Here is a 14,193-nt window from a genome sequence, read left to right as displayed (position 1 = left end):
TTTAATTTTGCTTTATTAATAAATAGGTAAGGCATTTCGTCATTAGTTAAAATATCCGATGATGACAAAAAAAACTACCTTTAAAGATTACATAGAAAAATATTACATTTGATATGTACATGATGAAATTGCAACTAAATGATGGGTGATATTCCTTTTATATCATGTCCACATCATCAACCATTCACACTTCCCTTTCATTCCCGACACTTTTCTTTTTCATATTTATAAGATAATCATCACAATCAACTTTTTTTTTCTTTTTCTTTTTGTAAATATAACATTTTTCTTTAAAACATCTACCGTACAGTGCAAAAACAAGATTTATACCTTCATAACACACACAACGCCCTTTAACAAACAAAATGTAAGTTATATTGTAGTTGCAAATGTATACATTTAACATCAACCGTAAACGAAGCTATAACGTGCATCATCAACCATGAAACGTAACTATGCATTGTATAAATGTATCGCTAAAAGTTTATTATAGGGGTATCATGTTGCTTGACAAAATACAGAACTACATCTCGGCCGTGGCATGACCAACATTTATTTTATGTGGGACGATCATGGGCTTAAACCAAATTTTTGCATAAAAAATACACTAACTTATGTTTTTACTAAGGCAGCTGCCCCCAACCCATAGAGTAGGTCTGCCACTGCACCTCCGGGTACTTTAATTATAAGCTAATCCATCCTTCAACTAAACATTAAGGTACACCTTATAAAGGTTGGTTCATCAACTATATCGTGGCCCCAACAAATGTCTCGCAAGCATTAACACGTTTTAACAAATATATATGAACAATTTCGCATGCTATAATACTTTGATGCTGGGAAACTTTCATAGATAATTAACAATTTCGCATGCTATAATACTTATTGTCTTAAAGACATTTTCTTCAAAAACATAGTCTTTATAAAAATATACTTTACTTTATCATCAGTCGCTGAAACTTGATTAAAAGTTTCAGGGGACGGAAAATAATGGGACCAAATTTTTTTCCTATCGCTATGTTTCGGGTTGTATGTTCGGATCGGGTATTCGATTCGGGTCGGGTCAAAAAATAACAACTCCAAATAAAACTACATAATCTTCATTCATTCATTCAAATGACACGTTTTTACACATAAAACTAAAAAAACTAAATATTGTTTAACAAAAATAATGACCAAAATATTTATAATGATGCGAGATAAATGGTAAGTACCTAGACGAAGAATTAAAACTCAGCCCGACGACCTTTAAGATAAACAGGAAGTACCTTTAAGACGTTTAAGATAAAAGGAACCCTTAACTCTGATTTATATATAAACTAGTAACAAAATTTACTTAAAGTTTATAAACAATTATAAAAACTTACTAATAGCCCGTTCTTCACATTTTTTTTAACTCAATACGAAAATATTTATAAATCTTTTGGACAATAAACTTGGTTGGGACATGGGATTTGTAGGCAAAATAATTGACGAGACGAACCTATATAATTATAATTTTTTCGGACGAAAAATCGAAAATATTACGCTACTAACCGAAACATACGGGGGCGAGTGCACCTTGCGTCCCTTAAAAGCTAAGTCCCTGTTTATCATGTACCCTATATTTAAAAAAAAAACACATGAAGTCATGAACGTATAATACTTGTCACTACGTTTCTAATATATAAATGAAAACTAGTTTATATGAAGAAGAGTAATATTATATACCTACAAAATACAAACAATATGAAAGTCACCGAAATTTAAGCAATTACCCACTTTGTTCCCCCTATAGTATCCCAATGAAGTGATCGTTGGACACACGTGATCTCATTTGGCATCCTTCGATGGATGATTGGATGGTTTGCTTTGGTGCAACTTGCTAAGCCATCAAGGAATACCAAACAGGGTGGATGGATCAAACAACGATTTTGCATTTTGTTTTTTATTTTTAAATTTCTTACTTCATTATTTTTTTCATTTCTTATTTTAAAAGAATTTGTAAAATAAGTTAATTTTTTTAATAGTTGTAAAATTTATAAAAACTTTATATATTATATAATAATTTGTAACTTTATTGTTCATATTGGTTTGCACATTTAGGTGCTGTTTGTTTTTTCAGAGGTAAAATGTCTGCAGTCTGCGGATCACATCTGCAGACATCTGTAGTAGAAGAGGTGGACCAAACCTCTGCAGTCTGCAAGAAGAAGACTGTTTGTTTTTTTAACTTCTGTAGACTGCTTAAATTCGCTCTAACAGATCGAGCATAAATCTAAAACAGTTTATCACCAAGTAATCATCAATCATCAAACGATTTAAATCATCAAAAATTAGAAAATATTGTGAAAGCTGCTAAATCAACAACTCAAATCAACACAGCTGTACATATGCTAAATCAACAACTCAAAGATTTTTTGTTTGCAAGAGCAGAGAAAGATTTTTCAAATTCTAGCATCTTAAACCTAAACATACACAATTAACAAACTTAAACCCCCAAACATTTCTTACCAAACCACACACCATCGAAGTAGTGTGAGTGTGATTGCTAGGTTACTGCAAGCAATTTTGCTTCTCTGTTGGAGGCTGCAACGATAATGACTCACGCCAATTCACATCTTCATCATGGTTGTCACACCCCAACCGATGGCGGAAACATCGGGATGAGACGAAGTGTGTAGATTGCTCAAAACGTCATAACACTATGTGACAATAATTAATTTAAATTCAAATTTCATTTCAAAACTAAAAGTCATACATGATTCAAAAGGAAATAACAACATTGTTTCAACAAGTAACATAACAAACAAAAGATAGAATATTCTAGGCGTGTATCTAGTCCACCCTAAACTTGTTTCATGAATCATCCATACTTCAATAATCAACCTGCAACATGTATTAAAATAGAGTTTCAATGCAAAAGCAAAGAGCGAGTATACAAGTTTGTTTACATAGCATAATAGAATAAAACTCATATCCAACATGAACATAATAAAATAGTTTCAACGTGCTAGTTTACGTAGTCCAAGTGATAGCCCAAGTTTCCCAATGCGTTTAAGTACCTAACCCAAAGTTTCACGGGAGGTTGATATGTCTCCTCCTAACAATACCCCAAAGACTAACGGGGAGGTGCATTACTCCTATAGCGCTACTATTGTTAAGGCGGAACTACACACAGGGATTAAACGTTCACATAGCATAAAAGTCTCAAGTATCACAAGTTTCATGTTTCATGTTTAAATAGATAGAGTATGTTTCAAATAAGTTTCAAGTGTCATGTGCGTTAATATAGAATACATGTTGCACCCAAAGTGTTTAAAAGTAAAAATGGGTTCGAGTATACTCACAAAATTGCATATGCTTTTCGATTATCCAAAGTGACGAAGTTGTTGAGACTAGAAAGTTGCATGTATTCGATTTGGAGTTTAAGAGGTGTTTACATATGATTCTAGGGATTTGGAGTTTAAATAGCATGAAAATAAACATATGAAAATAATCATCAAACACCTATGACACTTGTTCTTGACACTATGAAACTCTAAAGAGTTGGTATGATTTCATGGATTCTAAGATCCATTAGAGTCGTAACAAGGGCATGGTCATTGATGATGTAACGTCCACTTAACAAATAACTATTAAGTCATCATCAAGTCTTAGTTACTTAGATGTATACATATAGAATAACTTAGATATTATATAGTTTACAAGTCTTATGATTCAAGCATGAGGTAGGAGATTAATGTCTCCATTTAGGTACCTCTTTGTGTCATAGAATACATACATGAGGTAGGAAGAACAAGCTTCCATTTAGGCACCTCTATTGCTCACCACTATACTTGTTATAAACAACAAGGAGGGTCATGAACGTACAAGTATCAAGGTATTAACAACAACTAATCTATAGCAAAACATCAAGTAATGAGTGGATTCTTATGAAGGATAGCCCAAGCTAATCCAACCATCTCACATTCAACAAGTTTCACACTTTTACACTACTTGTGGGTAAAACCCTAATTAAAAACAGAAAGTTTATGAGGTTTTAACCTCTGACTTAGATGTCTCAACCATGTTTTTAAGCCTAACCAACCATAAGAGAGGTTGTAAGCATTAGGACATTGGTTTGAGATGTGTTTCACACAAGTTGGATGAAGTTTGCACAAGTTTGTAACAAAACAGAAAGTTTTTGGTCAATTTCGGAGCAATTCCAGGTCTGATTTCTCCAAGGAGAAGTCAAGGAATCAAACTACATGATTAACCAAGCAAGTAGGAAAAAGAATCAAGTAATTTCGTTAAGAAATGAGCAAGTTATACCACTTTTAGTGTAGGTGTATCAATCTGCCCGAAAATGCAGCTTTGCAAGAGTTTTGAGAGTGATTTTGGAGAGATTAGAGAGTGTTTGTAAAGTTGCAAAAGTGGTAGGGAGGCTGAGATTAAGTTGTATTTATAGGAAGTAATTAGGGTTTAAGTTGGTCGCAATTAATATAAGTAGTTGAGGTTTAAAAAAAAAAACAATAAAAAAAATAAAGAGCTAGATGTTGTTGTTGTCTCGAGATATGGCTGAATTGGCTAATCAGCCATTAAATGTCTTAAATTTTTGTGTGTGAAAAATAGTAGGTGTATATTGGTGGATTATATAATGTATCAATGTTTTTATAAGTGATGGAGGTTGGAACAAGAGGGAAGAAAAGAAAAAAAACCAAATAAGACAGTCTTACAGGCTTGCAACCGGATGCTGTAATCAGCCATAATGTTTTTAAATTTTTTGTTGTTTTAGAACATTGTGTTAAGTTATTTGTAAAGCACAATATGTATAATATATAGTGAAAAATTAATGTAAGTTTGGTGGGTTACTAAAAAAAAATGGAATTAAAGGCAGCTGCAAGTTCCGCTCGGAACTGTTGTGCTCTATCTTCTTTTTATTTTATTTTTTGTAAAGTGATATTTGAAAGAAAGCATCAACTTTCGTTGATGTTTTAATTTATTATTATTAGATTATAGAATTATTATTATTATTATTATTATTATTATTATTATTATTATATTGGAATTTAACCATGTATTTAGTAGTCAACAAGCATGTATAAGTTATGAGTACGGGTATGTCGGGTATCGGTTAAGCTTATGCATTCGAGATTGGTAACGTTTAACCCGAGTATTGCAACACGTATAAGCATGTATAAAAACACAATTTCATTATGATCGAAGTTACGAGTTACGAATTACGAAAACGGACGCGAGATGCGAATACGATACGGATGTAAGTTTCCAAAAATAGGTACATGAATAATCTTTCCAATTAAAGTAAGTTTCAAAAAGCGAGGCGTTACAGTCTCCCCTACTTTAGGAAATTTCGTCCCGAAATTTATTTAAGAGTAAGACTTGAAAGAGTTTTGGCAAAAAGGTGAAAATTTTAAAATTGAGACTTCAAAATTTCGAAGTGTAAAAGGGTATGAAATTTTGAAGAATGACAAGATAGGTTTGCAAAAGAGTTCGTTTGTCTGAAATGATTTGAGGTACAAACATATTCGAAAACGTGCAGGTGCGTATATAGGTTAAGCGAGTTAAAAAAAAAAACATTTGGATAAATTGGATTTTTTTTTATAAAATGGTTTTGTAGGTAATGACCAACCAGTGTTGTTCACATAGGTATAAGGAGTAGAAAGATAGCTTTAAAAGTAAGGTGTTAGATTAGGATTCGAATGTTTAAACATGCTAGATTGTAGACGGGGTTTGTATAAAAAGGAAAGGAAGCTAACGGAGAATAATGGAATATGGGGTGAACAACTGACACTAAATGAATGCAAGTATATGAATGATATAAGTATTAGATAGACGAAAGTAGCGTGTTAAAGATGAAGTCTCGTCATGGATAATCGGATATAATGCGTTTGTGAGTTATTTAAAGTTTGTATTAGGTCAAAGGGTCTGCAAAACACTGAATTTCTCATGGCACGTTTTACGACGGTTTAGTAACATGGTGAAAACACTTATCTATAGGAAGTACCAGCGGCGTATCCACCATGTTTTGACCATGTTACGTCCGTTTCGTCTTCGGTGTCATGTTACGTTCCGTGTATTACCATACGCAGTAGCACACTCTATGGTTCTCATACGCCTATCACTATAATCTCGTGTGCACCCGTGATTATTTTGATCGTCGCATGATCCGCATAGCTTGTACTAGTTGTGTATAAATCAAGGTATACATAAATTCTAAAAATAAAATTGCGTGAGTATAGAAATGTAGCATATAAGCAGGTTTACGTTCCAAATAGTATAAGTCCAACGTAAGTGAAACCTTCGGGTTTCGCCCGTGTACATGTTCGAATGTATAATTTTTTTTTTTTTTTTAGTAAAAAGCATGAGTATAGTATAAGTTTAAATTTGAACACGCACGCGAGCATAAACACAAAACGCATGTCAGGAGTATGGGTAAAAGTATAAGCATAACGTGTATTAAAAATGAGCATAAATGTGAGCACAATTTGAGCATGAACGGATGAATGTGGGTATAAAAAAAAATCGTACAAATGTGAGCATACATATAAGTACAGGTATAACATAAATTGTATAAATGCGAGTATAACTATGAATATAAGTGTAAACATAATTGTATTGATATGAATATGAACTTGGACATAAGTATGGTGTAAATGCATAATTTGTGATCATGAGTATAATGTAAGTGTATGAATATGGATATGATTATGAAAATAAACGTAAATGTGTAAGTATAAATATAAGTGTAGACATAAGATGCATAAAGACGAATATGGATATGAGTGTAATAAGTAATGCTTTTGTATATGGTATTAGTCGTAATGTACGAATTTAAGCATGTAAAAGGCCAAGGAGTTTTGAGTATGAAACAAAATGAGGGGTATATGTGAAATTGTCGTGAGGTATAAACTAAAACACGTAAGATGATATGCATATATAGTTGTTTGAGCAAAACGTGAAGTCAAAATAGATTGAGTTGTCATGGAACGTAGAATCTAGTTTGTGAATGTAAAGAGAATACAAAACATCCTTGGATTATGCAAAGGGGTACTTCGTAAAAGAATGTAAATGTTACTATGGTTTTTTTTTTTTTAAAGAATTGATATAGTTGAAAATTATTGGTTTCTATGAAGTTTCCTTGCCCACGTGTCTTGAATTTAATTGACGTATCGAGTGAGGTTTTTGAAAAGTCCTAGGGATTAATAAGTTTGCACCGTTTTAGTTTTAAATGACTTTGTATAAAAATTTGAAGTTTATAGATTCTTACGAAAAGTTGATCCTTAGAAAAGGAATTTGTTATATGGACTTAGTGTTTGTCGAAAAAGGTCTTTTAATAAGATGTTTTATTGAATTTTGAAAGAAGTTTTAGTAAAAGTTTGAATACAATTTGTAATGTTTTATAGACGTGTGCAAAAAAAGTTGGTTGATTCCCAATTGAAAATAAAAATCTCTAGTTTAATGTTGTGAGGTGAGCGAGTTTTTTAATAATTACTTTGAATACGAAATTTCGTGGGCAATGGGTTTATTAGACCGACTAAGTTGATGAGTAGCATTTCATGAAATTTTGAATATTGAAGAACAAGCGTTTACGAAAAAGTTAAAATTTTGTGTATGTGAGCTATATGAAAATAGATGGTAGGGTAAGAAATTCCTTTATATAAATAATGCATTTTGAAATAATTAGAGGTTTGATTAATGATAAACGATTTAGATGTAAACATTATCGGGTTTACATAATATAGTCTATTAAAAGAAAGTATCGGTAACGATCACCAAGGTAAGGGAATCACCCCTAACCCATTGGCGAGGTCGTTGTAAGATGAGAAAAGGAAGCGAAGTTAATCGTCAAGGTAAGGAAATCACTCCTATCTTGATGATACATCTCCACTAGTTGTTACAAGGAATATGAATTTAAATTATATGAAAATCATGCATATATAAGTGTATCGAAAAGGTTCGATATGTTGTGCGTGTGAAAAGAGAAATCAAAGGTAAACTCGAGGTTGAAAGATTGCATCGTATAAAATGAACAATAGAAACACATGTTTGACCAAAGTTTGGAGTGTTCCAAACGGAACTTTGACTAACCAAAGTGGTCGAAAAGTCTTTTGAATTTGAGGAGCATGCTTTGGCCTAATAGGTAAAATACTCTCGCCGACAAGTCGGTTAACGGTATTTACCCTTCCGGTTACTACATGTCCCAAATCAATCGAAATTTCGAGACTTGGCGGGATTTAACAAAAATATCAAGGAGTGGAACTAGTCGCCAAGGTGCGGGTTTCACCCCTAACTTGACGATTTCGTATCCTAAGTGTGGTTGGTACTCGTCGGGTCAAAATTTAATTTCAACACTTTGACGAGGGTCCACTAGAATTTGAGATTTGAAATTTCCGTTAAGATGTGGATTTCACTCCTAACTTAATGGTGAATTTCGTGCGAAAAAATAGAATCAAGCGGGGTGAGAGTCGTTTACCAAATTGTGGGTTTCACGCCTATTTTGGTAAGCTCGTCTCGTTCGTATAATATGAGTGTTTTCGAGTTTAAGAAAAAAAAATCGAGTAAAATGCATGAGGGAAGTGTATGTCGAAGGAGATACACAAACAAGTGTAAACACATAGGAAAGCATATCAAGAATGGTACTTAAATAATGAAATGATAAAACAAGTATTAACACATAGAGAAATATGTCAAGAATAACACATAAAGAATCGAACAACGAAACAAGTGTTAACACATAATAAACATTAATGCGTAAGAACAACATGTCAAATATTACACACGAGTAACATACATGTTTAAATGAGCATGAATAAGTAACAAATAAAGTATCATGTAGTAGCTCAAGCAAAGCATACGAATAAGGCTCTAAAACTATAGACTAGGTGAAAGCATTCCTACTTTTCCTAATTCCCTATAGTTATGGCTCTGATACCAATCTGTCACACCCCAACCGATGGCGGAAACATCGGGATGAGACGAAGTGTGTAGATTGCTCAAAACGTCATAACACTATGTGACAATAATTAATTTAAATTCAAATTTCATTTCAAAACTAAAAGTCATACATGATTCAAAAGGAAATAACAACATTGTTTCAACAAGTAACATAACAAACAAAAGATAGAATATTCTAGGCATGTATCTAGTCCACCCTAAACTTGTTTCATGAATCATCCATACTTCAATAATCAACCTGCAACATGTATTAAAATAGAGTTTCAATGCAAAAGCAAAGAGCGAGTATACAAGTTTGTTTACATAGCATAATAGAATAAAACTCATATCCAACATGAACATAATAAAATAGTTTCAACGTGCTAGTTTACGTAGTCCAAGTGATAGCCCAAGTTTCCCAATGCGTTTAAGTACCTAACCCAAAGTTTCACGGGAGGTTGATATGTCTCCTCCTAACAATACCCCAAAGACTAACGGGGAGGTGCATTACTCCTATAGCGCTACTATTGTTAAGGCGGAACTACACACAGGGATTAAACGTTCACATAGCATAAAAGTCTCAAGTATTACAAGTTTCATGTTTCATGTTTAAATAGATAGAGTATGTTTCAAATAAGTTTCAAGTGTCATGTGCGTTAATATAGAATACATGTTGCACCCAAAGTGTTTAAAAGTAAAAATGGGTTCGAGTATACTCACAAAATTGCATATGCTTTTCGATTATCCAAAGTGACGAAGTTGTTGAGACTAGAAAGTTGCATGTATTCGATTTGGAGTTTAAGAGGTGTTTACATATGATTCTAGGGATTTGGAGTTTAAATAGCATGAAAATAAACATATGAAAATAATCATCAAACACCTATGACACTTGTTCTTGACACTATGAAACTCTAAAGAGTTGGTATGATTTCATGGATGCTAAGATCCATTAGAGTCGTAACAAGGGCATGGTCATTGATGATGTAACGTCCACTTAACAAATAACTATTAAGTCATCATCAAGTCTTAGTTACTTAGATGTATACATATAGAATAACTTAGATATTATATAGTTTACAAGTCTTATGATTCAAGCATGAGGTAGGAGATTAATGTCTCCATTTAGGTACCTCTTTGTGTCATAGAATACATACATGAGGTAGGAAGAACAAGCTTCCATTTAGGCACCTCTATTGCTCACCACTATACTTGTTATAAACAACAAGGAGGGTCATGAACGTACAAGTATCAAGGTATTAACAACAACTAATCTATAGCAAAACATCAAGTAATGAGTGGATTCTTATGAAGGATAGCCCAAGCTAATCCAACCATCTCACATTCAACAAGTTTCACACTTTTACACTACTTGTGGGTAAAACCCTAATTAAAAACAGAAAGTTTATGAGGTTTTAACCTCTGACTTAGATGTCTCAACCATGTTTTTAAGCCTAACCAACCATAAGAGAGGTTGTAAGCATTAGGACATTGGTTTGAGATGTGTTTCACACAAGTTGGATGAAGTTTGCACAAGTTTGTAACAAAACAGAAAGTTTTTGGTCAATTTCGGAGCAATTCCAGGTCTGATTTCTCCAAGGAGAAGTCAAGGAATCAAACTACATGATTAACCAAGCAAGTAGGAAAAAGAATCAAGTAATTTCGTTAAGAAATGAGCAAGTTATACCACTTTTAGTGTAGGTGTATCAATCTGCCCGAAAATGCAGCTTTGCAAGAGTTTTGAGAGTGATTTTGGAGAGATTAGAGAGTGTTTGTAAAGTTGCAAAAGTGGTAGGGAGGCTGAGATTAAGTTGTATTTATAGGAAGTAATTAGGGTTTAAGTTGGTTGCAATTAATATAAGTAGTTGAGGTTAAAAAAAAAAACAATAAAAAAAATAAAGAGCTAGATGTTGTTGTTGTCTCGAGATATGGCTGAATTGGCTAATCAGCCATTAAATGTCTTAAATTTTTGTGTGTGAAAAATAGTAGGTGTATATTGGTGGATTATATAATGTATCAATGTTTTTATAAGTGATGGAGGTTGGAACAAGAGGGAAGAAAAGAAAAAAAACCAAATAAGACAGTCTTACAGGCTTGCGACCGGATGTTGTAATCAGCCATAATGTTTTTAAATTTTTTGTTGTTTTAGAACATTGTGTTAAGTTATTTGTAAAGCACAATATGTATAATATATAGTGAAAAATTAATGTAAGTTTGGTGGGTTACTAAAAAAAATGGAATTAAAGGCAGCTGCAAGTTCCGCTCGGAACTGTTGTGCTCTATCTTCTTTTTATTTTATTTTTTGTAAAGTGATATTTGAAAGAAAGCATCAACTTTCGTTGATGTTTTAATTTATTATTATTAGATTATAGAATTATTATTATTATTATTATTATTATTATTATTATTATTATTATTATTATTATTATATTGGAATTTAACCATGTATTTAGTAGTCAACAAGCATGTATAAGTTATGAGTACGGGTATGTCGGGTATCGGTTAAGCTTATGCATTCGAGATTGGTAACGTTTAACCCGAGTATTGCAACACGTATAAGCATGTATAAAAACACAATTTCATTATGATCGAAGTTACGAGTTACGAATTACGAAAACGGACGCGAGATGCGAATACGATACGGATGTAAGTTTCCAAAAATAGGTACATGAATAATCTTTCCAATTAAAGTAAGTTTCAAAAAGCGAGGCGTTACAATGGTTTCTTCAAACTCAAAGGTAATTTCATAACCTTCAAGAAACCCTCTTTCTTGTTCCACCTGTTGTGTTTGTGATGGAGGCGGCAGCGCTGGGAGGAGCAGGGGGAGATGCGGCGGCGGTAGGAGGAGGGAGAGGGAGGAGGGAGGAGGGAGGGTGGTAGCGGCGGCTGTGGGAGGAGGGGGGTGGTAACGGCGGCTGTGGGAGGAGGGGGGTTTTGGTAACGGCGGCTGTGGGAGGAGGGAAGGTGGTAGCGGCGACGAAGGAGAAGGAGGCGGTTGTGTGAGGCAGTAGGGCCCCGGCCGGAGGTGGGGAAGTGGCGGAGATGTGGTGGTGGCAGAGGGAAGATGTGGAGGAGGAACATGCTAGGGGATGTTTTGAAAGAGCAAGGGCAGAGGATGAGAAGAGGATGAGAAGAGCATTGAAGATGTAAGTCCAGGTCTGTACCAGGAAGTGGTCTAGAAGACCTTTTTTTAATGAAAGTACTTCCAAAAAACAAACACTCTGCAGACTCATACATCTGCGCGTGGTCTGCGTGGAGCAGACATAAGAGGTCCAGAAGTACTTCTGACAAAAAACAAACACCCCCTTAGCTATGGTAGGTTTTACCCACTTTTGGGTGTTTTTCTATCTTTTCATTTTTTTTTAAATTTTAACTCTAATATTTTTACATCTTTTACAAGTTAACCCTAACACTTTTTCTCTTTCAAATTTGGTCTCCTTTACTTTTCATCTTTTGCAAAATTCATTACGTTTCGGTTTAAATTTTGTGAGTTAACACTCCGCAATGTGCGTGCGTATTCAACGTTGTTACTCTTGTTTTTTCTCGTTTAATGGCCCCGTCGCAACATGCGGTTACTGGATCGACTTAGTTATTGTTTAGATGTTCTATGTTTCGCGTGCGTAGTTCAACGATTTTATGTCTACTTTTTGTTCGATTTTTTATTTATTTTCTATATGAGATTTTCCGATGTTAATGATTACTAGGGGTGGTGTGACATTGGTGTGACTTGGCATGATATAATTACGTCCCCTTGCCGCAATGCGAGAGGGCTTAATACTAGTTTATAATAATTTGCATAGTTTTAAATATTTTTAAGGGTTTGTAAAATTTGTATAAAAAGAATTAGGGATGAGCTAGGTACGAGTACCGGTACCGAAAATCGTCAAAACTGAGTACCGGTTAGGGATGGCAGTCGAACTCGAACCCGATGGGTAAACTCGAAACCCGACATTTTGGGACAGGTTTGGGGTCGATTAATCAGGTTTGGGAATAGCTTTTATTTTTTTCGCATGTTTGTGACGGGTTTGGATTTGGTGATACAACCCTTTACCCGACCCGATTACTCGATAAAGTGTATCCGTTTACCCAATATAATTTCTTTTATATTTTCAAATACACACACACACACACACATATATATATATATATATATATATATATATATATATATATATATATATATATATATATATATATATATAGTGGAGGGTTCAAATGAGAAGAATTTTTTTGTAAGAAGAAAAAAAAAGAAGTTTCAACCAATAAGAATGCTTCATTTTACTTCATTTAATATTTGCATTTAATTTTAATATAAGGGTATATTGGTAAACTTACATAAATCATTAATTTGTATTCTTCCTCTTTAATAACTAACTAAATTAAATTTGTAACTCCTTTTCAAAATATATACTTTTTCCAAATTAAAAAAATAACTTAATTTAAAGTGTAGAATAAATTACAAGTTGTGTAGGATAAATTACGAGTTGTGTAGGATAAATTACGAGTTGTGTAGGATATATTTCGAGGCGTGTAGAATAAATTTCGACTGTGTAGGATAAAATTCTGTAATGTGTAGGGTATATGTAGGAAAACTTTGATGTGTGTAGGTTTTGTTGATTATATGTAGGATAATTAATGATTAGTTGACTAATTAATTAAAGAGAGAAAAATTAATGATATGAGTTATAAATGAAATAGTATTTTACCAATATGCTCTTTCTTCTTTTTCTTCTCACATTAAATTTTTCTCAAATGAACCTTCCCCTATATATATATGATAATGCTAGGTAGAAAACCCTCAATTTTGAGAAAACTCTAGAAAACCCAACCTCCCGACTTTTTTTTTTTTTGAAAAAAATAACACATGTAATATACATGTTTTTAAGAGTTTTGAGCCAAAAAAAATAAAAAAAAGCGCCGAGTGTTTTTTTTTTTAAAAAATAAACAATTTTCAGCAACTTTTTCACTAACATGTGTTAGACAAAAAGTTGTTGAAACTTGTTTATTTAAAAAAAAAAAAACACTCGGCACTTTTTTGATTTTTTTGGCTCAAAACTCTTAAAAACATGTATATTACATGTGTTATTTTTTTCAAAAAAAAAAGTCGGGAGGTTGGGTTTTATCAAATTTTTAGGGTTTTCTATCTAACCTTACCCTATATATATATATATATATATATATATATATATATATATATATATATATATATATATATATATATATATATATGAAGGTAAAGTGTAGGATACAAATTCCTTAATCGTACATTACATATGCGACTGT

General features: G+C 33.1%; 1 protein-coding gene across 1 annotated transcript; it reads right to left on the bottom strand.

Moving 5' to 3' along the window:
- Positions 1–11,663: 11,663 nt before the first annotated feature.
- LOC110907204 (leucine-rich repeat extensin-like protein 3) lies at positions 11,664–12,143 on the bottom strand. The gene has a single exon (XM_022152219.1). The coding sequence runs from the start codon at positions 12,141–12,143 to the stop codon at positions 11,664–11,666; it is 480 nt and encodes a 159-aa protein (XP_022007911.1).
- Between the last annotated feature and the right edge of the window lie 2,050 nt (positions 12,144–14,193).

Source organism: Helianthus annuus, chromosome 14 (genome assembly GCF_002127325.2).
Source record: "Helianthus annuus cultivar XRQ/B chromosome 14, HanXRQr2.0-SUNRISE, whole genome shotgun sequence".
NCBI classification, from domain to species: domain Eukaryota; kingdom Viridiplantae; phylum Streptophyta; class Magnoliopsida; order Asterales; family Asteraceae; genus Helianthus; species Helianthus annuus.
This window is presented reverse-complemented; position numbering and strand designations above follow the sequence as displayed.